Source organism: Chiloscyllium plagiosum, unplaced genomic scaffold (genome assembly GCF_037043375.1).
Source record: "Chiloscyllium plagiosum isolate Xiang-an unplaced genomic scaffold, Cpla_swu_hap1 HiC_scaffold_10, whole genome shotgun sequence".
Lineage (NCBI taxonomy): Eukaryota > Metazoa > Chordata > Chondrichthyes > Orectolobiformes > Hemiscylliidae > Chiloscyllium > Chiloscyllium plagiosum.
In genome coordinates this window covers 49,963,066-49,989,362 of record NW_028270148.1, presented here as the reverse complement: position 1 = coordinate 49,989,362, position 26,297 = coordinate 49,963,066, and the positions used below count along the sequence as shown (strand labels likewise).

General features: G+C 41.1%; 1 protein-coding gene across 2 annotated transcripts in view; it reads left to right on the top strand.

The window, feature by feature from the left end:
* The window catches only part of LOC122552824 (potassium channel subfamily K member 2-like), a 187,463-nt gene that overhangs the window by 134,666 nt on the left and 26,500 nt on the right, over positions 1-26,297 (top strand). Inside the window, exon 5 of one of the 2 annotated variants that reach the window (XM_043695808.2) lies at positions 8,876-9,013. The exons of the other annotated variant lie outside the window; for it this stretch is intronic. Within the exon in view, the coding sequence (XP_043551743.1) occupies positions 8,876-9,013 (138 nt within the window). The remainder of the gene's footprint in view (positions 1-8,875; positions 9,014-26,297) is intronic. 2 annotated transcript variants of the gene reach the window in all.

Below are 26,297 nucleotides of genomic sequence, written 5' to 3'. Positions count from 1 at the left end.
TCCTTGAAAGGTGTAGTCCAAGGAGCTTTAGTGAGTTTCTGTAGTGTATGTCCTAGTTGGTACATGCCACTGCTACTGCGCATCAGTAGGGAGGCAAGTGTATGTTTGAGAATATGATGCCACTCAAAAAACCCTTACACACTTCCCTTGTGCCTTGTAGGTGGTGGACAGATTTTGGGAAGTCAACAGATGGGTGATTCACTACAAGGAACCAAGCCTCTAGCATGCTCTTGTAACCCCAGTATTTTTATGGTTAGGCCAGTGCAATTACTGGTCAATAGTAATGTCTAGGATGTTGATGGTGGTGGATTCAGCAATGGTAAAGCTGTTACTTGCCACTTGTTAGCCCAAACTTGGATATCATTCAGATCTTGGTGCATTTGGACATGGACCGCTTCAGAATCTGAGAAATCACAAATGGTATGGTCCTAGCCAGTGTGGAGAGCTTTCTTCTTGATTTCCATTGTCTCTACATTTGCTAGGGTTTCTCAATGTCACACTCAATCAAATGCAGCTTTGATGCCACAAGGAATCATCTCCCCTCAAGTCAGGAATGCCGTACTTTTGTCCATGTTTGAACCAAAGTTGCAATTAGGTTAGGAGTGGAAAAGTAGAACCTGAAGTGTCAGTGGGCAAGTTATTGCTAATCAAGCGCTACTTGATAGCACAGTTGAAAACATCTTCCATTGCTTTACTGATGATTAAAAACAGATTTCTGATTTGCTAGGTTGGATTTAGCTTCATTTCCTTGTACAAATCATATCTGGGCAATTTTCTACATTATTGGTAGGTGCCAGTGTTGTAGCTGTGGAATTGCTTGGCTATCGGTGTGACAGGTTTATGGATCAAATTGTCAGGACTATTGCTGGAAGGTTGTCAGGATCAACAACCTTTGCTGTATCAGTGCTTTCAGCCATTTCTTGATGTCTTATGGGGTCGAATTGACTGAACACTGGTATCTGTGTTGCTGAGTATGTCTGGAGGAGACCAAGATGGATCATTCATTTGACACTTCTGGATAAAGATTGTTACAAATACTTCAGCCTTATCTTTTGCACTGATGTGCTGGACAGCTCTATCATTGAGAATGGAGATAATTGTGGAACCTCCTCCTGCAGGAATTGTTTGATTGTCCACCACCAGTCACAAGCAGATGTTGCATGACTGCCAAGCTTAGATTTGATCCATTAGTTGTGGAATCATTCAGCTCTGTCTATCACACATGTAGTCCTGTGTTATAACTATGTCAGGTTGACACATCATTTTTAGAGATGTGTGGTGCTTCACCTGGCATACCTTCTTGTACTGTTCATTGAACCAGGGTTGGTTCCCTAGCTTGATAGTAATGGTGGAGTGAAGGCTATGCTGGGCCATGAAATTACACATTACAGATTGTGTCTAAGTACAATTGTGCTGCTCCTGATGGCCCACAGCATTTTATGGATGCTAAGTTGCTTGATTATTTCAAATCTACCCCATTTAGCATAGTGATAGTGGCACACAGCATGACAGAAGGTACTCCCAATTTTAAAGCAGAACTCCTTTCCACAAGCACTGCACAGTGGCCAGTTATACTGATACTGTTGCAGATAGGTACATCTGTGACAGGCAGATTGTTAAGAATAAGGTCAAATAAGATTTTGCCTTCTGTTGGTCCCTTCACGGCTATGTTCTTTTGGATTTGACTGAATTAGTGGTGGTGCCAAGCCACACGTGGTTCTGGATGTTGAAGACCCCACCCATGCTACACTCTTCTCACGCTCTGTGCTTCCTCAAGTGATGCTGAGCATGGATTAATACTGAATTATTAGCCAAGGCAGACTCAATACATGGTAAATAGCAGGAGATCTTCTTGCCCATATTTCACCTAAGATTTTATGTCATGAGACTTGATGGGATCCAGAGTCAATGTTGAGTACTCCCCCTGTGACTCCCACCTGATTGTATAGCACCGCCCAGCACCTCTGTTGGGCCTGACCTTCTGGTGGGACAGGACAGCTCAGGGTTAGTGTTGATGTGTCTATACATTATCAGCAAGGCATCGTTCTTACTGTGTCAGGCTGCTGCTTGAACAATCTGTAAGGCAGCTGTCCCAATTTTGGGATGAGACCCCAAATGTTAGTAAGGAGGACTTACAGGGATGGCAGGGCTCATTATACTGCATCGTTTGCTGTTGTTCTGGTGTCTCGGTTGTGCCAGGTGATCAGTCTGGTTTCATTCCTTTCTCGAGACACGTTAGTGGTCAGATACAACTGAGTGGCTTCCTAGGTTTTGAGAGAGGGTATTTATGAGTCAACCACATCACGATGTGTCTGGAGTCATATGCAGACCAGACCCAGGTAAGGATGGCAGGTATTCTTCTCTAAAGCGCATTAGTGAACATGTTAGGTTTGTACAACAATCAACAATGGATTATTGGTCATTGTTAGACTCTTAATTCCAGACTACGTTTTGCAATTACAAAGTGACTCATCTGTCATGGCAGGATTATGCCTGAGGAGTGCAGACTCCCATAGGTCTCCTCATGATCTTAGTAACAATACCTGATAAACTAATGTAACTTGTTCCTAATTGCTGTTATACAATAACAACTTCTTGTTGAAGGTAAAAGAAACCTCTTGTTCAGATGCAATAGAGGTAGACTCTACTCCTATATGCCAAGCCAAAGGAAACCTGATTGGTGGTAGCATTCTCATATCCACAAATTCCACTTGGTGATCAGCATTGAGCATCATTGCTTAATATCACAAACTGCAGTGATGAAATAATCCATTGGACCCAGAAGGATAAATTTGCAAAGGACCAAGTGAGTGTACAAGCCTTTAAGTCTTTTACCTCTTAAAGAACTATCTATACCCACTGACATCAGCTGCAAGTGCTTGAACAAACAAAGACTCAATGGGAACACATGGAATAACCAAAAAGGGAGAAACAGCTGCCCACATTAAAGCCTTTATTTCCGACCAGGTAAGGATACACCCATCAGACTTAGGGTTAGCCAGATGTGCAGCCATTCCTCAGTGGCAGTATGGTGGCTAGGGACTTCAGGAAGAGGTTGATGATGTCATAGACTCATTGTAAAATCGGTGATTATACAGGATTAGAAAGAATGGAAAACACCTTTATCATCAGTGAAGAAAATTCAGATGACAGAAATCAGCGAAGTTTGCAAGAAGATGCATTTGAGGAAGAAAAGGCTAAGAAGGACAAGCCATTGAACTGATTGATCAATCTTTAGTTTGAAACAATAAGGCACCAACATGGTCTTCTGAACAAAGTGTATAGCAGCTTCATATTTGATGCCTTGTGGTAAGATGATACAAGTTCATGAGGAATATTTAAATTATTTGTCTTCCAAAGCAGAACTATCAGTGCCAGTGACAGAAATAATGTTATGATGAGGAGGTGCTGGTCAGCAGCCGTCCTCTAGTACCATGAGTTGGGGGTCGGAAGTGGGGTGGGGTGGGGGGGAGGTGTCCCAGTACAATAACTATGTAGGGTGAATGAAGATATCCAATCTAGTCATCAGTTGAATTTAAGAATTTATATCCTTCAATACAGCTTTAAGAGCAAATTGAGAATAAATATTTAATAGCACAAAATGAAGCTGCGTTGCATTTGATTCATTGGAAACCAGACAAATGTCTGCAGATTCAGGACACGGTCAAAAAGAAGAAATTACCTGGTTCAAAATCTAGGATACCACAAAGATGAAAAAACTTGTTTGTGTTGAGCAGCTGTTCCATGATGAAAATTAAAATTAAAGACATCTAGATTCAGCAGAGAAGAATTCCTCTGTACAAGACATGCGGGAGATTTAGGATCCTTTTCTTTAAAATATATCTTTATTGAAAAGAGGAGAATATTTTTTGGACATTACAACAAATACAAAACAAACAATTCGAACCAATATAAAAAAAACCCACTGATTAAATAAATAAATAATAATTAATAACTAACTAAAAAAAAATGACCATAATAATAATACAGCTCAACAAAGCAAAGTAATAGCCCTTGACCATTGAGAGCATAAATTTATACATATTCATGTGATTGCAGTCCCTCCTGTCTGGATAGCAGACTCATTAAACAGAATTGTCATGGCTACATACAGGCCCTTATTAGTACGACATAAAAATCTGTACCTAAGTAGTCCAAAAAGGACAGCCATATCTTATAAAAATTCTCAGTTTTATGGTGTGTCATATTTGTAAGAAAGTCCAAAGGGATGTGTTCCATGACCAGCTTATGCCAGCCCGACAGCCCTGGGGGGCTTTTCAGACACCCATCCTAAGTGGTGAGGATGATGCAGAGAGTCTACAATAGGATATTGATACGTAAGTGAGTGGGTAAAAACATGGCAAATGGAATATAGAACAACCTCGACTATCTGAACAAGATTGAGAGGAGGAAGTATTTTGTTTCGATAACTGATTGTTTGGGGAACTGAATATTCAGATAACAGATAACATTTTTACAGAACCTTGAGATGTTGTTCAGATAATCCAAAATTCAGATAAATGATGTTCAGATAGCCAAGGTTATTCTGCATTGTGTGGGAACATTGCAGGTTATGCAGTCTGGCAGGAAGAATAGATGAGTAAATATTTAAGTGGAGAAAGACTGCTGAAAGCTGTAGCACAGATGGGTTTGGGGGGTCCTCATGCATGATTCACAAATGGTTAGAATCCAAGATCAGCATGGGATCCTAGATTCAATCCCAAGATTCTGGGATTGTTAACATACGAGGAATGGCTGAGGATCCTGGGATTGTATTCATTGGAGTTTAGAAGATTAAGGGGAGATCTAATAGAAACTTACAAGATAATACATGGCTTGGAAAGGGTGGACGCTAGGAAATTGTTTCCATTAGGCGAGGAGACTAGGACCCGTGCACGCAGCCTTAGAATTAGAGGGGTAAATTCAGAACAGAAATGCGGAGACATTTCTTCAGCCAGAGAGTGGTGGGCCTGTGGAATTCATTGCTGCGGAGTGCAGTGGAGGCCAGGACACTAAATGTCTTCAAGGCAGAGATTGATAAATTCTTGATGTCACAAGGAATTAAGGGCTACGGGGAGAATGCGGGTAAGTGGAGTTGAAATGCCCATCAGCCATGATTGAATGGCGGAGTGGATCGATGGGCCGAGTGGCCTTACTTCCACTCCTATGTCTTATGGTCTAATGGAATAATAAGGCAAATGGATTGTTGGCCTTTATTTGAAAAGAAATGAAGTATAAAAATAGGGGGTCTTGCTAAATCTATATAAGGCACTAGTCAGACTACAACTGGAATACTGTGAGCAGTTTTCGTCCTGTATCTAAGGAGAGAGAACTGGAATTGAAGGCAGTCCAGAGAGGTTTCACTAGGTTAATTCCAGGCATGGAAGAATTGTTTCATGAGGAGGTTATGAGTAGGTGGGGCTTTTATCATTAGAGTTTAGAAGAATTGGAGGAGACCTTATTGAAACATACAGGATTTTTTTGCGGTTGTCAAAGTAGATGCAAAGAGGTTGTTTCCCTTTTTGGGAAGGGAGCATAATGTCAGAGTAAGGGATTACTCATTTAACACCGAAATTTGGAGGCTTACATTTCTCAAAGGGTATTGAATCTGTGGAATTCTTTACCATAGAGGGTTATAGAGGTTGCAGTTATGTTTATTCAAGGCTGAGATAGGCAGATTTTTAAATAGTAGGGAGATAAAAATTATGCAAAAAAGGCAGGAAAGTGGAGTTGAGCATCATCTGATCAGCTATGATCTCATTACGGAATAGACCAATGGGCTGAATAGCCTACTTCTGCTCCTATGATGTATTGTCCCATCATATGAAATGCGCATGCACAAGCCTTCTTTTGTATTGTCTGTTGAGATACCTGTCTTGCACCTGTTAATATATGTGGGGTCAGTTCATTCCAGGTTGGGGTCTCTTTATCTCTCTCTAATATGTCTCTGCTATCATTCTGTTCCTATTTTTCTTTCTTTCTACATTTCCTTCTTTAGATATCTTTCACTGTCTCTTTTCTTACACCCTTTTCTTTCTACCTTTTCTGCTTTCCTATATTTTGCCCTTCTTCCCTGTCAGGTGAGAATGTGGAAATCCTTCAACATAAAGGTGTCAATCATTTAGGTAGGACTGAAAAAACCCCAGAAATTGCTAGAAAAGCTCAGCTGGCCTGACAACATCTGTGGAGAGAAAACAGAGGTTCAGGTTGAGTGACCTGTCCTCAAAATTCTGAGGAAGGGTCACTTAGTCCGAAACGTTAACTCTGATTTCTCTCCACAGATGCTGACAGGCTTGCTGAGCTTTTCAGCAATTTCTGTTTCTGTTTCTGATTTACAACATCCACAGTTCTTTTGGCTTTTGTTGTGAAAATAAAGGAACATGATGTGAGTTATTTCATTTGAAGGTTGCAGGTGTATTTGTACATTTCTGGAGAACTCTTACTACAAAGACAGCTTGCTTGATTAGCGAACACAATGCAAAAACTCCGTATCATGTGATATGTGACATTTTATCCTGCCTAATTAATTGAATTGAATTGAATTGAATTTATTGTCATATGTATTGCGGCACAGTGAAAAGCTTTGTCTTGCGAGCAATAGAGGCAGATCACAGAGTTAAATAGCATAGATAAGTAAAACAGCTGCAAAAACAAAAACACAGGTACAGGCGAATGTTAAGGGTTTGTGGGTCCATTCAGTATTCTAACAACAGTATGATAGAAACTGTTACGAAACCAGCTGGTGTGTGTGTTCAGGCTTCTGTACCTTCTCCCCGATGGTAGAAAAACATTGCAAGGGTGGGATGGATCTTTGAGAATGCTGGCGGCCTTTCCTTGACAGCGGGCCTGGTAGATGGATTCTACAGATGGGAGGTTGGCCTTTGTGATTGCCCAGGCCGAGTTGTATACAGGTGATGTATACAGATTACAGTCACGGTCACTTAAAGGAACACTACATTAGATGAGATGAAATGGAAGTGAAAGCAACCACTAAAGCTGTAGGCTGCATTTGGCATTGGGTTGCATAGAAAATATGGCCCTTTGTGATTTCCCCTACCATAACTTCACTAATTTCTTTCACCTGCATCCATCTTCTCAATCTCACTTGGTCCCCCAAATTATATCCCACTATCCATTCCTCTTTCTACCAAACCTTCAATCAAACACTCAAATCCTTTTAATCTCCCTTTCCCCTTGCACTGCTGTTATTAACCAGACCCTTTGTTCTTCATTCATGTCCCCAATCCCACTTGTTTGAAACATAGCAGTTAGAACATGGTTAGATATGTCCGAATCCTCAATTAGCTTGTCTTCTCACGTACCCTCCATTTCTTACAGAGGATTTGCTCATTTTTGAAAAGTCAACTTAAAAATAAAATAAAATTAGAAAGTGACATGATAATTTATTTCTCTTTATTGTTTCTTTCCCCCACACCCATTGTCTAATAGGAGATAGAATTTAATGAAATGCAAAAGAGCCAAAGTAAGCATCTAATAAATGGATGGATGTCTATTGCTGGCATTCCAAGTACAGGTATTTCTGGTGTAATGTGTGCTTCGTCAATGCGAATTGACTCTAACGCGACTGACGAATAGTGGTTGCTGTTTGGATAGCACAAACTATCTACTGCACAAGTATAGTGATTCTCTATAGCACGATTTTGCAGAGCGCTAGGCTCCACAGGAACACACCCATCACATTATACCAGAAATATCTACGGACCTGAACCAAAATTAGCTTTGAGTTGAATAAATGCTACCTGATACTGGACACCAAACAAGCGTTTTGCTGCAGTCTTTTCATTGAGGGAAGTGGGAAATCTGCCACCTCCAATGCTGAGGTCTGATCTGAAGAGTCCATCCAGATCACAAATCTTTTTTGGACCACAAATGCATTAAGGTGCACAGGAGCACTCCTGTTTGGCATCCCTGATGTTTACGATGGAACTCTGCTCTAGTTTGAGGGCAGGAAGTCTACCACAATATTCATTGTTTTCTCTCAAAAATAGATGACTGAGTTAAGATTCTCTCCTCTATCTGGTGGAAGCATCCAGTGATCATTTATAGCAAAATAAAATAAATGTAATCAGTTAATTTCAAATTAAAGTGGTGATTTTTCAAAGAAAATTATTAGGAAACGTAATCCATTTCACTTCCTCGCCAAACTCTCTAACTTACTCGAGATTCTGTTGTTAAAGTTCCCTTTACTCTCTCCATATTCTTAGTCTCTCTCACTTTTAAATATTATCGAACTTAAAACAAGTAATGGAACAGGTGTTTAATCAAAACACTGTTGTTTCTTCCTGAATGAGCAGTGTGAAAAAAAGCATTGCAAATTTTACCGCAGGAAAGTTTTGGCTTTTCATTCCCAGCTTTCTTTCAAATAACTTTAAGAACCTCTCAGCAGAAATTGTCAGAGCAAAAGAAAAATTGCTTTTCAGTATTGCAGACTGAACAACGTGGTATAATGTGAACCATTGAGTACACTACATATATTCAGACTGCACAATCATAATCTTTCTCACAGCATCCTTCTCTAGGTATACGTATGAATATACTGTTTCAACAATTGTTTTGGACATTACAAATATGAATTACTGAGACAAAAGTACTGGTTGTAAAACAATTTTAATTTAAAGAAAGGTCATGTTATGGAACCTCTGAGCCATGTTGTAGTAAGATAAAAGGTTTACATAGGTATTTTCTGTTATTAATATAGGAATAGGATTTTATAACAAAACTTTCAGACAAAATGTCACAAACACATGGCAACAAGAAGGGAAAAGCTACAGAAAAGAAATGTACACAAGTATAAATTTTTTAACATAGCTTATTCTTCCTTTACTTTTTTTCCTGTCCTGATCCCTTCTTTAAGCTTTCTTCATCCACTTCAAGTGTATCTCATCAAACTACTCATTTCCACCACAGTCTTCATACAAGAAAATATGAGAGGAAACAGAATCCCAGGACTGTTTCCAAACAACGTTCAAAATTCAAAGTTGAAGGTTTGAAGGTACTCATATGTTCTTATTAATGTGCAAAACACAATGATTGTGTTTTATTTCTTTTATAACTTAAATCCACGTTTTGATTATTTTTAAATATTGAAACTATGGTAATTAGAATAATCATTTAGAGGAGTTTGTACTATTAGGGAATCTTTATAAAATCAGAACATGCAAGAAACTTATATTTTGAAAACAGCTTAATTGAAATAACATGTTTAAATTTCCTCTATATGATCCTAAATGGTGCCATAGTTTTCTATTTATAGGGGCATAAATCATCTATAGCTTAATATTTAATTCTGTTCTTATCCTTGCCCTTTAACTTTCCTTTTCTCTACATTGAATAAACATGTATTTTTAATTTAAACCATAGAAGTCATATGCTTTTCAAATCATTGACTCAGTACAATTATCTGATTCCCCTGAGATTCAAAACAAAATTATAAGAGGTCTATAAAGTGGAGAAAAGTAATTCACTTCCACTGATTGTTTCCAAAGCCAATAACCAAACTGTTTTAACTCTGATTCTTCCACCTAGTTTATTAAGTTATGATTTTTCTTTAAAACCTAAATTTTAGGTTTTCTTTAAATGAGACCTGAAATGCAGTAACATTTTGGAATCCAGTTCCAGAATTTTGACCCTGCAACAGTAAAGGAATGACAATATATATTAGAATGCAGCATGACTTGGAAGGAATTGTTAGATGGTGATTTTTTTGTCTGCATACTACCCTTGTTCTTCCAGATAATTGAGTTTGTGGAATTGAAAGGTGTTGCCAAGTGAGCCTTGGCATCTTGCTGTAACACATCTTGTCACACATACAGACATTTATTTGCTTATGTTAGTGCATAAAAAAAACACACTTTTTCAGTTTTTTGCACTGATTTTCAAGCATTGAAACAAATGGATGATTAATATTACTTGAAGCACAGCAAAGAGGTCTAGTCCAGCCAGCCACCACAATGGAAATACTGAACCAAATTAGTATATTGGGAGAATATGAATTTTCCCATTCTTGTTGGCAATGGCCATCAGTGTGAATTGAATTAGGTCTGTATTTGCATAAAACTGAAGACTTATTTTTAAGTGTATCTGAGCAGCTCTTGGCATTTTCACCAGTGGGATATTTCTGCTTGCATAATCCATTGTTAAAACGTAGCTGATTAGACATAGTATAATATGTTCAATATTTACAATTTTATATATATATATATGGCTGAAGTTTCCAAACAAAGTTGTTCCAAAAAAGTATTTCAGTATGGCTTGCTGGTTTTTCTCCTCCTACCCTGAAAGGGTCACTCCTTCTTATTTAAAAGATTCTCATTATTGCCTCAATAATGATTTCCTCTCTTGTTTGAATCCCTAGAATCCATAGAATCCCTACAGTGTGGAAATAGGCCCTTTGCCCAACAAGTCCACACCCGACCCTCCGAAGAGTAACCCACCCAGATCCATTCCCCTACCCTGGTACTCTATATTTATCCCTGACTAATGCACATAACCTACACATCCCTGAACACTACGAGCAATTTAGCATGACCAATTCACCTGACCTGCACATCTTTGGATTGTGAGAGGAAACCAGAGCACACAGAGGAATCCCACGCAGACACAGGGAAAATGTGCAAACTCCACACAGACAGTCACCCGAGGCTTGATGCTGCTATTTTTATTTTCTTGTTAAGCAGACATACCATTAAATGTAAACTTCCTGAAGACAATCATACATAGCCTTCTTCTCTCTGTTTTTCATAAACTATTAATCCTTTCATGGAGTCTAATGGTTTTATGAAAGAAGGACATGTGATGGTAATGTATCGGTGTTAAAAATCCTCAAACCCAAAGTTGATGTTTTTGGGACAAGTGTTTATATCCCACCATGTTCTGGTTCGAATTTAAACTCTATTAATAAAATCTGCAATTCTGGTCTGGCCTACGTGTGACACCAAATGCACAGCCATGGTTCACATTTCATTTCCATCCACAATTGTCTAGCAAGAGATTCACTTCAGTTAGAGATGAGTACTAAAACCTGGCTCTGCCAATGACCCCCTCATCTCAAGAAATAATTAGGAAAACACACTCCGGACTGTATGCCAACATTAGCTCAGTTGTAGTACTCAATTAGTCAGAGGGTTATGATGTAACTTCACCTCGGAGACTTGAACATCTTGCTGTGGATTTTAGCTTCTGAGGCATTTGTGGAATGTCAGAAAATTGGGAAATTTTCTGACATTCCACATACAACTTAACAAAAAAAGTGCAATGAATAAATGATTCTTCATTCAGGGACAGCCATGTGTTGTGGGAGTGGAGGTGCTGGACTGCATTCTGGTGTCAGGATATGGGCATGGATCAATGGTGACTATTCTCAGGCTCCATCCATTCCAGCTCATGGCATCTTCAAGCCTTCTCCCATCCACATGTGGGCAGCACGGTGGCACAGTGAATGGCACAGTGGCACAGTGGTTAACACTGCTGCCTCACCGCGCCAGAGACCCGGGTTCAATTCCTGCCTCAGGCAACTGTCTGTGTGGAGTTTGCACATTCTCTCCGTTTCCTCCGAGTGCTCCGGTTTCCTCCCACAGTCCAAAAAAATGTGCAGGTTAGGTGAATTGGCCATGCTAAATTGCACGTAGTGTTAGGTGAAGTGGTAAATGTAGGGGAATGGGTCTGGGTAGATTGTTTTTCGGAGGGTCGGTGTGGACTTGTAGGGAATCTATTCCAAAATCACATCCTTTTATAACCATTTAGTCAAATTTGTGACAACTTATGCTAACATACCCACCCACACCCTTTGGCTTTACAAGCTTTACCAACTCAATCCACAAGGCAAGTCTCAGAAATCATGCTAAGATGAAACAAAATAAAGTTTAAATGGTCTACTACAGATTTCACGATATAAAGACAATGCTTATCGATAAAAAGGACTAATCTCTTAAGTACTTAATCCATTAAAAAAGACATCTATATTAACCCCAAATCAAAGAAAGTTAATTATTTAATATTATTTTAGAGTTGTCAGTTAAACTATGAACTTACATTCCCTCCACTGTGATAATCACAAGTTGTCAAAGCATTAATAATGCTAAAGTGACAATACTTAAGTTTGTGATCTCTTGAAGCTGCCAACACAGATATTTTTCAACCAATAGATAGACTTTGTGAATGTACATGCTTGCCATTTAAATAGCTTGACGACTTGACTTCCACAGACTGTATCCTTTTACGAGTATTTATATTTACTCTTAAAAAAAATGTAAGTCACATATTGTGACATAAACCCTTGGTTGCAGCAAACTCAAAATCTCCTTGAACTCAGCACTGTGTTTCAAATGGCTTGTAGTGATTGTAACAAGGTCAGCCAGGTGGACCTCATAGAATATATGAGTCCCCTGATTGTCTGTTAATCTAGTCCAATCAAGGAGCCCTGGCTGTCACATATACACAGGAGTGACACTGAATAAAGATTCGTACACCTTGTGTCTCTCACTGTGTCTCACACCTGCACACACACAACATGGGTGCTGGGGAAAAAATAAGCACTACCGCAGTTAGGCGGTAGTGTGGGGTAAAAGAGAAAAAAAAACAGGAATGTGGGGATTTGAGTTTGTCCTCATCTCTCTGTAAACTGGTTGAACGGTAGGGTTTGGTGCCTGGCTTTGTTGCTCCTCTCCCTTGTAAAATTGCTGTTGTATACAGCTGTAAATGTTAACTGTTTTTTGTAAACTGTTTTGTAATTGTTTAATAAAACTTTAAAAAATAAACAGGAGTGTCAGAGGTTCTGTTCACTCTGAGAGTTGGCTCTGAGGAAGCCAGACCAGTGTCAACTACTATGCATGTTTAAATAAAGGGTGACTTGGTGGTGGGTTACTAGCCTCTGCAGAATTATTTCAGCCCTGATGGGTTTGAGTTTCATCCATGTCTCAGTAGGTTCCATCTCATTCTTCTCTCTGTGAAACTGGGATGTGTTGAAGATGGAAAAGGAGCTTCAGATACAATGTCATGGCACCATCTTATTTAAGGCCTCCATGACTCTGCAAAAATCTAGGCCCTAATGTTGCTTGATACTTCAATGTAGCATTCAGGAAGCAGTGTTGTTTCATGTTAAAACATTGAACATTAACGAAATCCTGTGGTGCTGTTTGAAGATGAGCAGGGCAAGGTCTCATATGTTCTTGTCAATATTGTTTCAAAAAAGACCATGTTTAAAACAAATTCTAACCTTGTCATTTATATCATTGTTTTTGTGTAATCTAGCTAACTGCAAATTGGCCTTTGTGTTTCCCTTCATTACAACAATGACTGCATTTCAACTATTTTTCACAGGATTTTGGATTATGAAAAATGTGATAGAAATAAAACTAATTTCTTTCTTTTATGTCTGGCCCAGCATTGATGCAATTCTGGCAACGAATGCTTGTCAGTTGAATAATGAGGCCTGGGCCCAGTGTTTTCAAATGATCTTAAGTGTATATTTTGTGGTGGTTTTCTGATGACTATGGATTTGGATTCTGTATTGGTTGAGGGAAAATGTCTAAATTCTATGAATTTCTAAAAGGAGTAGTGAATTGTCTTGTGATATTAATAATTTTCAATGTTTGGTTATGACTTTATTAACAATGGAGGAGAGCTAAAATCTATTTCAATGTGTTGTTTAAGCATGAACATTTGATTGTAGTATCCACTGAGCAGGTTTTGTACTGCTAGTTTCCTCTTGGTGGTCTTGGTTCCTCTGTGATAGTATTGTATTGATTATACATGGTCTTCCCCCTTTAAAGATAAGCATTACTGAATAATAGATTTTCAAGCTGATCGGTCAATGCTGTGACATTAGTGATGAAAATGGGCAGGAGGAGGGGGTCACATGGTAACTTAGGAAACCAATTAATTTCCATCAACACCTTCAGAAGGGAGCGAGAGCAGGTGGCTAAGGGGACTACTTCCCAGTGTCTGAACTTGAAAGCAGTCACACAAGAAGTTGAAGGACCATCCAAATGGATTGGCGAGGTCAGTGAATGCATCTTTATATGACATTCCCTACCCACCACCTTCAGTTCAATGCATCACACTGTGATCAGTGACTCATCGACATACTCTAGCACTCACATGTCTAATATTCAGATTCGCCTCTTCAACTCTCCAATGTCCTCCTGCAAGTCACACATCACCTCTCACTGCAATCATACTCCTCCAGCAATCTGACCAGGCCACATTGCTCAAACATAACACAATGTAATCACTCATGTTTTATCTTCTCTCATTCAGACGAAGGTAGCACTGAAGTGAGCAGAGTAGAGCCTGAGGGGACAGGGATGCCTGTATCTCTACAGTCTCATCAAGGAGGTAGCCCTCAGCAGTGTGGTTCCAACTGCAACAGAGTCTGTAGCACCCAGCATCTCTGACAACATTGAGGATCATAGTATGTTCCTGACTTCTGCCCCTTTTGAATACTCCTCGGCAGACATCAAATCAGTTGCTTAGTGAGTTCATAAAGCTACTGATAGTCTGACTGCAGAACTCTTGCTTCCTACCCATCCCCTTTATCTCACACCAACTGTCCTCTTTTGATTTCTTGCTTTCAGCCACCCAAGAACTGTCAACTGCCAACTGACAACAGCTGAAGGAGAGCATACAGAGAGCACCAGAACAGATAGGGAGTCTTTATTAATGGATCTGACATTTGATGCCATTAACTGCATATACACCTTATAGGCCAGCATAAAGTTAGAATAAGCACATAGTGTGTCATTGGGCATGAGTAGGCACGCCAAGATAAAAGGATGATTCATTTGTTATTTCTCCAGGCTTTGTAGATGAGTTCTGCAGCAAAGGGCTCAGATATAGATCTTGATTGGGCAATATACAGAGAATGCTGATGGGCATGTATGCCACAATGTTGGCTGGCCCAGACTTCATCCTATCATTGACAGGGAGAATGGAAGAGGTGGGCTTGAGCTTGGCGGAGGGCATCACAAATATCTTGCAATCTCCATAGCAGCTGCTCCATCTCTGTGCCATGCTGCAGAAATTGGAACTCCCATATCTGTTGTAGTATTTGTGTGCACAAATCGCCAAGTTCTCTGTAATCCCAGTGAAATGAATCTAAGAATTCACTGGGATTAAAAAGTGCATTGTGGTCTCGCTATTTCGTGGGACTCTTTTAAAACAAACTTCTTGAGAAACGGTTGAGCATATGAAATAATGGCTACTAACATTTTGTGATAATGCACTAGAGGTCTCTGTGCAGAAATTAGAAAGAATAGAGACACTCTGCATCCACAGACAATGTAGACAAAGGAGGTCTTTGCACACATTGCTCAGGAGACAGTGGGAACAAAGTGGCAGCAAAGAATGTTATCTGGTGTGTTGTTTCAGGAACTTTGATGCAGTGCAGGGAGGAGTATAAAGATAAGAAACCAGGTGACTGAGTTCATTAAAATTGTATAACCAATGATGTTCCCAATGAATTGATGGCATGGTTGCTCAGTGGATAGTACTGCTGCTTCACAGCATCAGGGATCTGGGTTCGATTCCAGCCTCAGACAGTAATCTGTGTGGAGTTTGAACATTTTCCCCGTGTCAGTATGGGTTTCCTACAGGTGGTCCAGTTTCCTCCCATAATCCAAAGATGTGCAGGGTAGGTGGATCAGCATGGAAATGCAGGGTTACAAGGATAGGGTAGAGGGGGTTGCATCTGGATGGGATGCTTTTTGGAGGATCAGTGTGGACTCGATGGACTGAATGGCCTGTTTCCACACTTTAGGGATTCTATTAAACACATCCATTGCTCAATTCACCACAACTTTGTCACTTATTTATCAACAGTCAACACATGTTGACCTCACTCTCTCATAGTTGCAAGCCTTACACCTACAACGTAGAGCTCAAACATACTGTCAGCTACTTTTCAATAACTATATCACTCAAACTAAAGTTTACAAGTCACTTACTGACACTGAAAAATGTAAGAGAAACTAGTGTATGACAGGTTATAGCAACAGAAACTTGGAGGTGGACAAACACACCTGCATCTTTTAAGCCTCTTTTAAGCTCAGAGTGGGGCATTGCTGAGGACATGGTCGCAGGTGGCACTGGAGGGGTTGAAGATGAGGAAATTTGCCTACATCATCTCCTAATTTCTTCCCATTTCTCTCTTTTCCCATAATCTCCCTTTTGAGTCCCATACTGCTGGTAGTGTGGTCTTCATCGTCCTCCCATTGTTACCCAATCCTTGTCTTTTTGCATTTCAGATACTTGAGAACTGGCACTTGCTTAATCAAAGGAGGAGGAGGAAGAAGACAGTCACCACGAAATGGCATTATCACAAGATCTAATACTCCACATTACCAGTTCAGAGATTCACACTCTATGTGTTATATAGGATAGAGGAGGGACCTGCACATGGTGAGACACTGGGCACAAGTGTGCAGATGCTGGGGTATGGGAAAAGCTATCAGAGGTGCCAGCTTGCCAGCAGGTGAAATCGCACATTAATTTTGCTGGAAAGGAGCAAGGTGAAGATTTTGATTCATCAAGTTTCAGAAGAAGGCTGATGAGCACACATAACAAGATGCTTAATGCATTGGAATGTCAGCCAAAAAGCTTTTGCACAATACAAAGGACGATGAAGGAGTTCACTTCAAACTTGACAGAAAATTTTCCAGACACCATTGAGCGCATCCTCTCCAATGTGGAACCTGTATGAACACACTTATGGAAAACTATCCTTGCAGCACAAACAGCTTCCAGCAGAGCTCAGGCTGCTACAACAGCACCTCAGGCCTGATTTTGTTTTGCAACAAAAACTATGCTAGAGGCTCAAAGCTGGTGATCCCATCCTTGAGCCTGGCATCTACCATTTTTACAACAGGGTACTGAGCTGAATCTCTCTTTGGATGTCCATGACCCACAAATGTATTGCAGTATTAAACTGCAGCACCCTTGTTCGGTCTGATGTTTGCTATTGGGATGTCCAAAAGATAAGCTGCGTACATTCGATTTTGCAGAATATAGTCTGAATTTAGCAGATTTCATTGGAGAATTTGGGTACTCTTTTGGATGTAATATTGGGACACGTTTAGGAGATGTCCGATGCAGTTGGAAGAGGTAATAAATGCTTTGGAGAGGCCAAGTGACCTTAGGAGTTATTTAAAGTAGACTCGTTTGTGCATAGAACTTTGAAATGTTATTGGAATTCTCAGTAACTGTCAAAGAGGGCTTTCAAATGACAAGGAATTTAAAATTGAACTTTATGGATTTTAGAAGAAAAACTTCCTGTTGTTAAAAATGTCAGTGTTTTTTTTTATTCATTCATGCGATGTGGGCATCATTGGTTGCCTATACCCATCTGTAATGGCACTTGCGAAGGCGATAGTATGCTGCTTTCTGAAACTGCTACAGTCCATGTGGTATCGGTACAGGCACACTGTTGTGAAGGACTGAGTGTTCAGGATTTTGACCCAGCAATCGTGAAAGAAGGGCAGAATAGTATGGCTTGGAGGGGAACTTGCAGGTGGTGGTGTTCTCATGTATCTGCTACTTTTGTATTCCTAGAGATTGTGCGTGAGTAAAGTGGTCTTTAGCTGAAACATATGCCCACCATTTTGTCTCAGTGATGGAGGGAATGACTATTGAAGGTGTTAAATGGAGGGACAATCAAATGGATTGGTTTATCTGAGACAGTGTTGAGCTTTTTGAATGTTATTGGTGCTGTACTTATCCAGGCAAATGGTGAGTACTCCATCCCAAACCCAACTTGTGCTTTGTAGATGGTGGTAGGGTTTGGGGAGTCAGAAGGTGAATTACTTGCTGTAGAATTTCCAGCCTGTGAGGTCATAATATCTATATAGCTGATCAATAACTGTATAGCTGGTCCAGTTCAGTAACTCATCATTGAAACCCGCTAGGCTATTGCATGTCAAGGACCAAAGGTTGAATGGTCATTTATTGGAAATGGTTAGAAGGTTAAAGAATAATCTGATTGAAGTCTTCAAGATATTATCAGGAAAAGACAGAGTACATGAAGAGAAACTGTTTCCACTGGTTAGGGATTTTAGAACTAGTGGATATAGCCTGAGAATTGGGGCCAGAAGGTTCAGGAGAGATATTAGGAAACACTTCAATGTAGAAAGAGTGGTAACTGTTTGGAACTCTCTTCTATAAACAGCAGTGGATGCTGGATCAGTTGTTAATTTTAAATCTGAGATAGACAATTTTTTGTTAAACAAATGAATTTCACAAATGCTGTTATGAAAGACCCAGCTGATGGTATCATTGGGCAAGTCAAATCTCAGAATGAAACCCTGGCTTGGGAGAACATTTTTTTTTGTTGACTGTGGTGGTCACTCATTGAAATATAGGCTGCAGATTTTCTTTAACAATAAAACAGAAATTTTCTTCACACATGCTCTTGATAAAACATCTGATGTAACATTGTCTTTTCTGACACATTAATGATTTTGAAATTGTATGTCTGAATAATTAAACAAAGAACAAAGAAAATGTACAAGCCAGGAACAGGCCTTTCGGCCCTTCAAGCCTGTGCCAATCCAAATCCACTGTCAACCTATCACCCAATTCCTAAGGATCTGAATCCCTCTGCTCCTCACCTACACATGCATCTGTCCAGATGCACCTTAAATGAATCTCATGTGCCTACCTCTGCTGGCAATGCCTTCCAGGTACCTACCACCCTCTGTGTGAAGTACTTGCCACGTGTATCCCCCTTAAATGTTTCACCTCTCACCTTGAAAGTGTGACCTCTCATTATTGAATCCCTCACCCTGGGATAAAGCTTATCTCTATCCACCCTGTCTATACCCTTCATAATTTTGTAGACCTCAATCAGGTCCCCCCCTCAATCTCCTTTTTTCTAATGAAAACAATCCGAACCTACTCAACCTCTCTTCATAGCTAGAACCTTCCATCCCAAGCAACATCCTCGTAAACCTTCTCTGCACCCTCTCCAATGCGTCCACATCCTTTTGGTAACTTGGCGACCAGAACCGGACACAGTATTCTAAATGCGGCCAAACCAAAGTCTTGTACAATTTTAACATGACCTGCCAGCTCATACTTAGTACCCCATCCAATGAGGGCAAGCGTATCAAATCTGAAAATGTGTTGCTGGAAAAGCACAGCAGGTCAGGCAGCATCCAAGGAACAGAAGAATAAGCCCTTCTTTAGGAATGAGGAATGTGTGTCCAGCAGGTTAGGATAAAAGGTAGGGAGGAGTGACTTGGGGGAGGGGCGTTGGAAATGCGATAGGTGGAAGGAGGTCAAGGTGAGGTTGATAGGCCAGAGTGGGGTGGGGGCAGAGAGGTCAGGAAGAAGATTGCAGGTTAGGAAGGCGGTGCTGAGTTTGAGGGATTTAACTGAGACAAGGTGGGGGGAGGGGAAATGAGGAAACTGGAGAAATCTGAGTTCATCCCTTGTGGTTGGAGGGTTCCTAGGCGGAAGATGAAGTGCTCTTCCTCCAACCGTCGTGTTGCTATGGTCTGGCGATGGAGGAGTCCAAGGACCTGCCATGTCCTTGGTGGAGTGGGAGGGGGAGTTAAAGTGTTGAGCCACGGGGTGGTTGGGTTGGTTGGTCCGGGTGTCCCAGAGGTGTTCTCTGAAACGTTCCGCAAGTAGGCGGCCTATCTCCCCAATATAGAGGAGGCCACATTGGGTGCAGCGGATGCAATAAATGATGTGTGTGGAGGTGCAGGTGAATTTGTGGCGGATATGGAAGTATCCCTTGGGGCCTTCCATATCCGCCACAGTGGCCTGATGGGATGTAATTTTTAAATATAAAAACTTACCTCGGGAGTTTCCGGTATATATTTTGGCAGCGGCTGAATCTAGGGACTACACATATAGTGTCTCCCAGCCGTCCTCCTCCAACCCAAAAAAAGGACTCTCATGTGTTGCTAAGGTAAGGCGTTTCAATTGATATATCTTGTGTATCGTGTGATTGATTAAAAGTTTACTATTAGTTGGTTAATTGAATAAGACGACAGAGAAATACTAGAAATTATTTAACTCATAAATTTGTAGTTCTGTTCGCCGAGCTGGGAATTTGTGTTGCAGACGTTTCGTCCCCTGTCTAGGTGACATCCTCAGTGCTTGGGAGCCTCCTGTGAAGCACTTCTGTGATCTTTCCTCCGGCATTTGTAGTGGTTTGAATCTGCCGCTCTGGCTGTCAGTTCCAGCTGTCCGTTGCAGTGGTCGGTATATTGGGTTCAGGTCGATGTGCTTATTGATTGAATCTGTGGATGAGTGCCATGCCTCTAGGGGACGAAACGTCTGCAACACAAATTCCCAGGTCGGCGAACAGAACCACAACAACGAGCACCCGAACTACAAATCTTCTCACAAACTTTAATCATAAATTTGTATAAATGAACTAAATAAGTAGAGATGGCTGGTCGGAGATGTGCTAAAGCTGTATGATGTGGGAACTGGCTGATCCCATTGAGTACATCAGTGTGCACATCTGCAACAAGAGTTGGTTGCTGGAAGAACTCTGGATCAGAATTGATGATCTGGAATCTGAGCTTCAAACACTGCGGCACATCCGGAAGGGGGAGAGTTACCTGGATGCTTTGTTTCAGGAGGCAGTCACACCCAGTAGATTAAATAATTCAAATTCAGTTAGTGATCAGGGACAACAGGGGTGACTGGGGATTCTGAGTTCAGCAGTGGAGGAGCCTCACCCCTCGACCTTGTCCAACAGGTATGAGATTATTTTTCCCAGTGTGGATGAGGAAAAGGGCTGTGGACAGGATGAGCCAGCTGACCACGGCACCATGGTGCAGAAGGCCATTCAAGAGGGGGGAGCAAAAAGACAAGTAGTTGTTATAGGGGATTCTATAATTCGGGGGACAGATAGTATCCTTTGTGAGCTGGATTGGGGGTCCCGCATGATGTATTGCCTGCGCGGTACCAGGGTCCATGACATCTCTGACCGACTTGAAAGGATATTGGAGCAGGAGGGGGAAGATCCACTTGTTGTGCTCCATGTTGGCACTAACAGTGTAGGCAAAGCTAGGAAGGAGGACCTGTTTGGGGAGTATCAAGGACTAGGAAGGAAATTGAAGAACAGGTCCTCAAGGGTCATAATCTCTGGATTACTGCCTGAGCCACATGCTAATTGGCATAGGGATAAGAAAAATAGCAAAGAAAACATGTGGATAAGAGATTGGTGTGGGAAAGAGGGATTCCATTTCATGGGACATTGGCAACAGATTTGGAACCGGAGAGATCTATACCGATAGGATGGTCTCCACCTGAACCAATCTGGAACCAGGGTGGTGACTAGGACTTTAAACTTGTGAGTCGGGGGGAAGGGAAAGGGAGTATGGAGTCAAGTAGAAAGATAAGCAGCAGGTTAGCATGTGTGCAGGGTTTAAGTTCGAGGCAGACTAGGAATGAAGCAAAAGGAAAGGATAACTTAGAGATGATGGAAATCATGAGGATAAGAAAATTAACATTAAGGTGCTTTACCTGAATGCTCTAGTTTTCACAACAAAGTAGATGAGTTAACAGCACAAATCATCGTGAATGATTATGATGTGGTAAGCATCACAGAGACGTGGTTGCAGGGATTCATGACTGGCAATTAAACGTCCAAGGATTTGCAACTTATTGAAAAGACAGGGAGGTGGGCAGAGGGGGCGGGGTTGCCTTGTTAGTTAAGAATGAAATTAAATCTATGGCACTGAACGAATAGGGTCAGATGATGTGGAGTCTGTGTGGGTGGAGTTGAGGAACCACAAAGGCAAAAAAAAATGCTGGGACCACTTCCAGCAGTGGTCAGGACCAGGGGCGCAAGATGTACTAGGAAATAGATAGGGCATGTCAGAAAGGCAAGGCCACGGTAATCATGGGGGACTGCAATTTGCAGATAGTCTGGGTGAATAATGTTGCCGATGGATTCAAAGAAAGGGAAATCATGGAATATTTACAGGATGGCTTTTTGGAACAGCTTGTGATGGATCCCACAAGAGAGCAGGCTATTCTGGACCTAGTGCTATGTAATGAGCTAGACTTTATAAAAGATTTTAAAGTAAGGGAACACTTAGGAGGCAGCGATCATATTATGGTAGAGTTCAGTCTGCAGTTTGAAAGAGAGAAGGCAAAATCAGATGTAATGGTGTTACAATTAAATAAAGGTATTTACAGGCATGAGAAGGAACTGACAAAAATCGACTGGAAGCAGACCCTCGTGGGGAAGACAGTAGAGCAACAATGGCAGGAGTTTCTAGGTATAATTGATGACATAGTACAGAGGTTCATCCCAAAGAAAAAAATAGATTATCTGGGGAGGATTGGACAGCCATGGCTGACAAAGGAACTCAGGAAATGTATCAAAGAAAAAGAGAGAGCCTATAAAGTGGCCAAGAGCACTGGGAAATTATAAGATTGGGAAGACTACAAAAACAAACAGATGATAATAAAGAGAGAAATAAGGAAGGAGTGGATCAAATATGAAGGTAAGCTAGCCAGTAATATTAGAAATTATAGTAAATGTTTCTTTCAATAGTTAAAAAACAACCGAGAGGCAAAAGTAGAAATTGGGCTGCTCCAAATTGATGCAGGAAGGCTCGTGATGGGAGATAAGGAAATAGCTGGGGAACTTAATAAAGACTTTGTATCAGTCTTCACAGTGGAAGACATGAGAAATACCCCAACAATTAAGGAGAGTCAAGGGGCATAGGTCAGTATGGTAGCCATTATAAAAGAGAAAGTGCTAGAAAAGCAAAAAGGTCTAAAAAAGTGATAAATCGCCTGGCCCCGATGCGCTACATCCTAGAGTTCTGAGGGAGGTGGCTGAAGAAATGGTGGAGGCTTTGGCTTTGATCTTTCAAATGTCACTGGAGTCAGGGAAAGTCCCAGATGATTAGAAAATCACTGTTGTAACCCCTTTGTTCAAGAAAGGGTCAAGACAAAAGATGGAAAATTATAGGCTGATTAGCCTAACCTCGGCTGTAGGTAAAATTCTAGAATCCATCATTAAGGATGAGATTTCTAAATTCTTGGAAGTGCAGGGTTCGAACAAGTCAGAATGGATTTAGTAAGGGGAAGTCGTGCCTGACAACCCTGTTAGAATTCTTTGACGTGTAACAAGTAGGTTAGACCAGAGAAACCCAGTGGGTGTTATCTATCTAGACTTCCAAAAGGCCTTTGATAAGGTGCCTCATGGGAGGCTGCTGAGTAAGGTGAGGGCCCATGGTGTTCGAGGTGAGCTACAGGTATGGATTGAGGATTGGCTGTCTGACAGAAGGCAGAGAGTTGGGATAAAAGGTTCTTTTTCGGGATTGCAGCAGATGACAAGTGGTGTCCCACAGGGTTTAGTGTTGGGACCGCAGCTGTTCACTTTACATATTAATGATCTGGATGAAGGGACTGAGGGCATTCTGGTGAAGTTTGCCGTTGATACGAAGTTAGGCGGACAGACTCTGAGAGCTGGGGAGGCTGCAGAAAGATTTAGACAATTTAGGAGAGTGGTCCAAGAAATGGCTGATGAAATTCAAAGTGAGCAAATGAGAGGTCTTTCATTTTGGAAAAAAGAACACAGGCATGGACTATTTTCTAAATGGTGAGAAAATTCATAAAGCCAAAGTACAAAGGGATCTGAGAATGCTAGTCCGGGATTCTTTAAAGGTGAATTTGCACGTTGAGCCCGTGGTTAAGAAAGCAAATGCAACATTGTCAGTTATCTCAAGAGGGTTGGAATATAAAAGCAGCGATGTGCTACTGAGACTTTATAAAGCTCTGGTTAGGCCCCATTTAGAATATTGTGTCCAGTTTTGGGCCCCACACCTCAGGAAGGACATATTGGCACTGGAGTGTGTCCAGTGGAGATTCACACAGATAATCCTGGAATGATAGGCCTAACATACAATGAATGGCTGAGCACCCTGGAATGATATTCATTAGAGTTTAGAAGATTAAGTTTCTAATAGAAACTTACAAGATAATGCATGGTTTAGAAAGGGCAGATGCTGGGAAGTTGTTTCCATCAGGAGGGGGATATTAGGACCTCGTGGGCACAGCCTTAGAATTAGAGGGGGTCAATTTAGAATGGAAATGAGGAGACTTATCTTCAGCCCAGAGTGGTGAGTCTGTGGAATTCATTGCCATGGAACGCAGTGGAGGCCGGAACGTTAAATGTCTTCAAGGCAGTGATTGGTAAATTCTTAATCTTGCAAGGAATTGAGGGATATGGGGAGAATGCGGGTAAGTGGCATTGAAATGCCCATCAGCCATGATTAAATGGTGGAGTGGACTCGAGGGACCGAATGGCCTTACTTCCACTTCTAGGTCTTATGGTCTTATGGTCTTACCTTCCTGGCAGCCCCTTGTCTCCAACATCACCTCCACTCTGACTCCCCAGACAGGAAAAAGGCCTCGGGCTTCAAAGGTAAGTATTTATACTAAGTCATTACCTTCCTGGCAACCTCCTGGTCTCCAATGCCACCACCGCTCCATCTCCCACTGCTCCTGGACAGGAATAAACACCACTGAAACAACCATACTATTTTGTCCTGAAATATCTCCAAAAATATCAATAGGTGTGGTACACAGGAAGAACAATTTCTTCTATATTGATGCACTGACAGTGGCCACATGTTTACTATACATTGAGGGAGTGGAACCCCTTTGTGTTCAAGGAGATCAGATAATGGACATATATAGGCAGCCCATGGGTCCCTGTACCATGACAAAGTGTATACTCCACGCAAAATCCTGAAGTTGCTGCATCTATTTGACTCAGCTGGCAAGAGGGAATGAGGTGAGAGTGTTTCTCTTTGTAAAGAAGGCCTCAGTGGTCTGCTTTATACAGCAATGCACTTCAAACTGCAAGAAGCTGCTTGTTTCTGGGGCAGCCTGAAAAGAGACAAAGTCACAAAAAGACTGTCAAAGAGCAAACACAGATGATGTGGTTCTTATCCTGCTTTGATGTTGTTGATGTGGCTGCAGCAGTTAATAAACTTCAACCATGACATTATTTTGTAAACTGAGGGCAACTTGCATTGATTATTGCTGAACTTGTACTGAGAGACTTGTTCTCTGAAGACCTTCTGTCATTACAATCTGTTGCTGAGTGGTCATCCCACTCTCCTAGTCTTCCTCTTCCTGCAGCTTTTCCCACCCCACGTTGCCTCTGGTCATTCTCCCAGCCGTATTTAATTCCCACAGGAAACTCTACCAGAAGTAGGTTATGTTAGTACACTGCATTAAATTGCACAATAAGTTCTGTAGATTCAGCCAGACCTCCAAACCATGTCCCCACACCACCTCCCCGCCCCCCGCCTCCCCACTCCAGAGAGTACTGAAACTTTAACTAAGTATACGATACTTCACAAATACTTTCAATTACACCAGCAACTAAATTGCAAATAATTTATTTACATTATACTGTACCTTGTATTTGCCCACTAGGCTTGTTTAAATCACCTTGAAGTCACTTTATATTCTTAACATCAATCACAATTCTACCTAATTTTGTGTTGTCAGCAAACTTGTAAATACTACTGTGATTCTTTCATGCAGATTGGTGACGTACGTTGTGAATAGCTAGAATACAACCACTAATCTCTGTCATTTGTCACTACCTTCTATTATAAAAAAGACCCATTTATTTCCATTCTTTTTGTCGTCTGCTAATCAATTCTCAATTCATGCCAGTGTATTACCCCCAATACCATGTGTTACAATGTTCCATATGAACCTCTTTAAATATGACTTTACTAAATCCTGGTTTTGGGTTGGGCTACTTCACTTTCCATCACAAAGAAGAATTCTATCATGTTATGGTCAATCTTCCATGAAGGACCTCGAACAAGATGATTAATTAACATATTCTCATTGCACAATGCCAGATCATGGATAACCCAGAGTGAGAGGATTTGAGTACAGGAGCAGGGATGTCTTGCCACAATTGTACAGGGCTTTGGTGAGACCATACCTGAAGTATTTGAGGAAGGTTGTTTTAGCAATGGAGAGAGTGCAACTAAGTTTGACCAGACTGTTTCCTGGGATGATAGAGCTAATATATGAAGAGAAACTCAAGTAGCTAGGATGGTATTCATTGGGATGCAGAAGAATGAGGGGGGATTCACAAAGAAACCTATACAATTCTAACAGGACTAGACAGAGTAAATGCAGGGACAATGTTCCAGATGACTGGGGAATTGGTAACCAGGGGTTACAGACTATGGATAAAGAATATGCATTTTTTGGACTGAGATGAGGAGAAATTTCTTCATCCAAAGGGCGGTGAGCCTGTGGAATTCTCT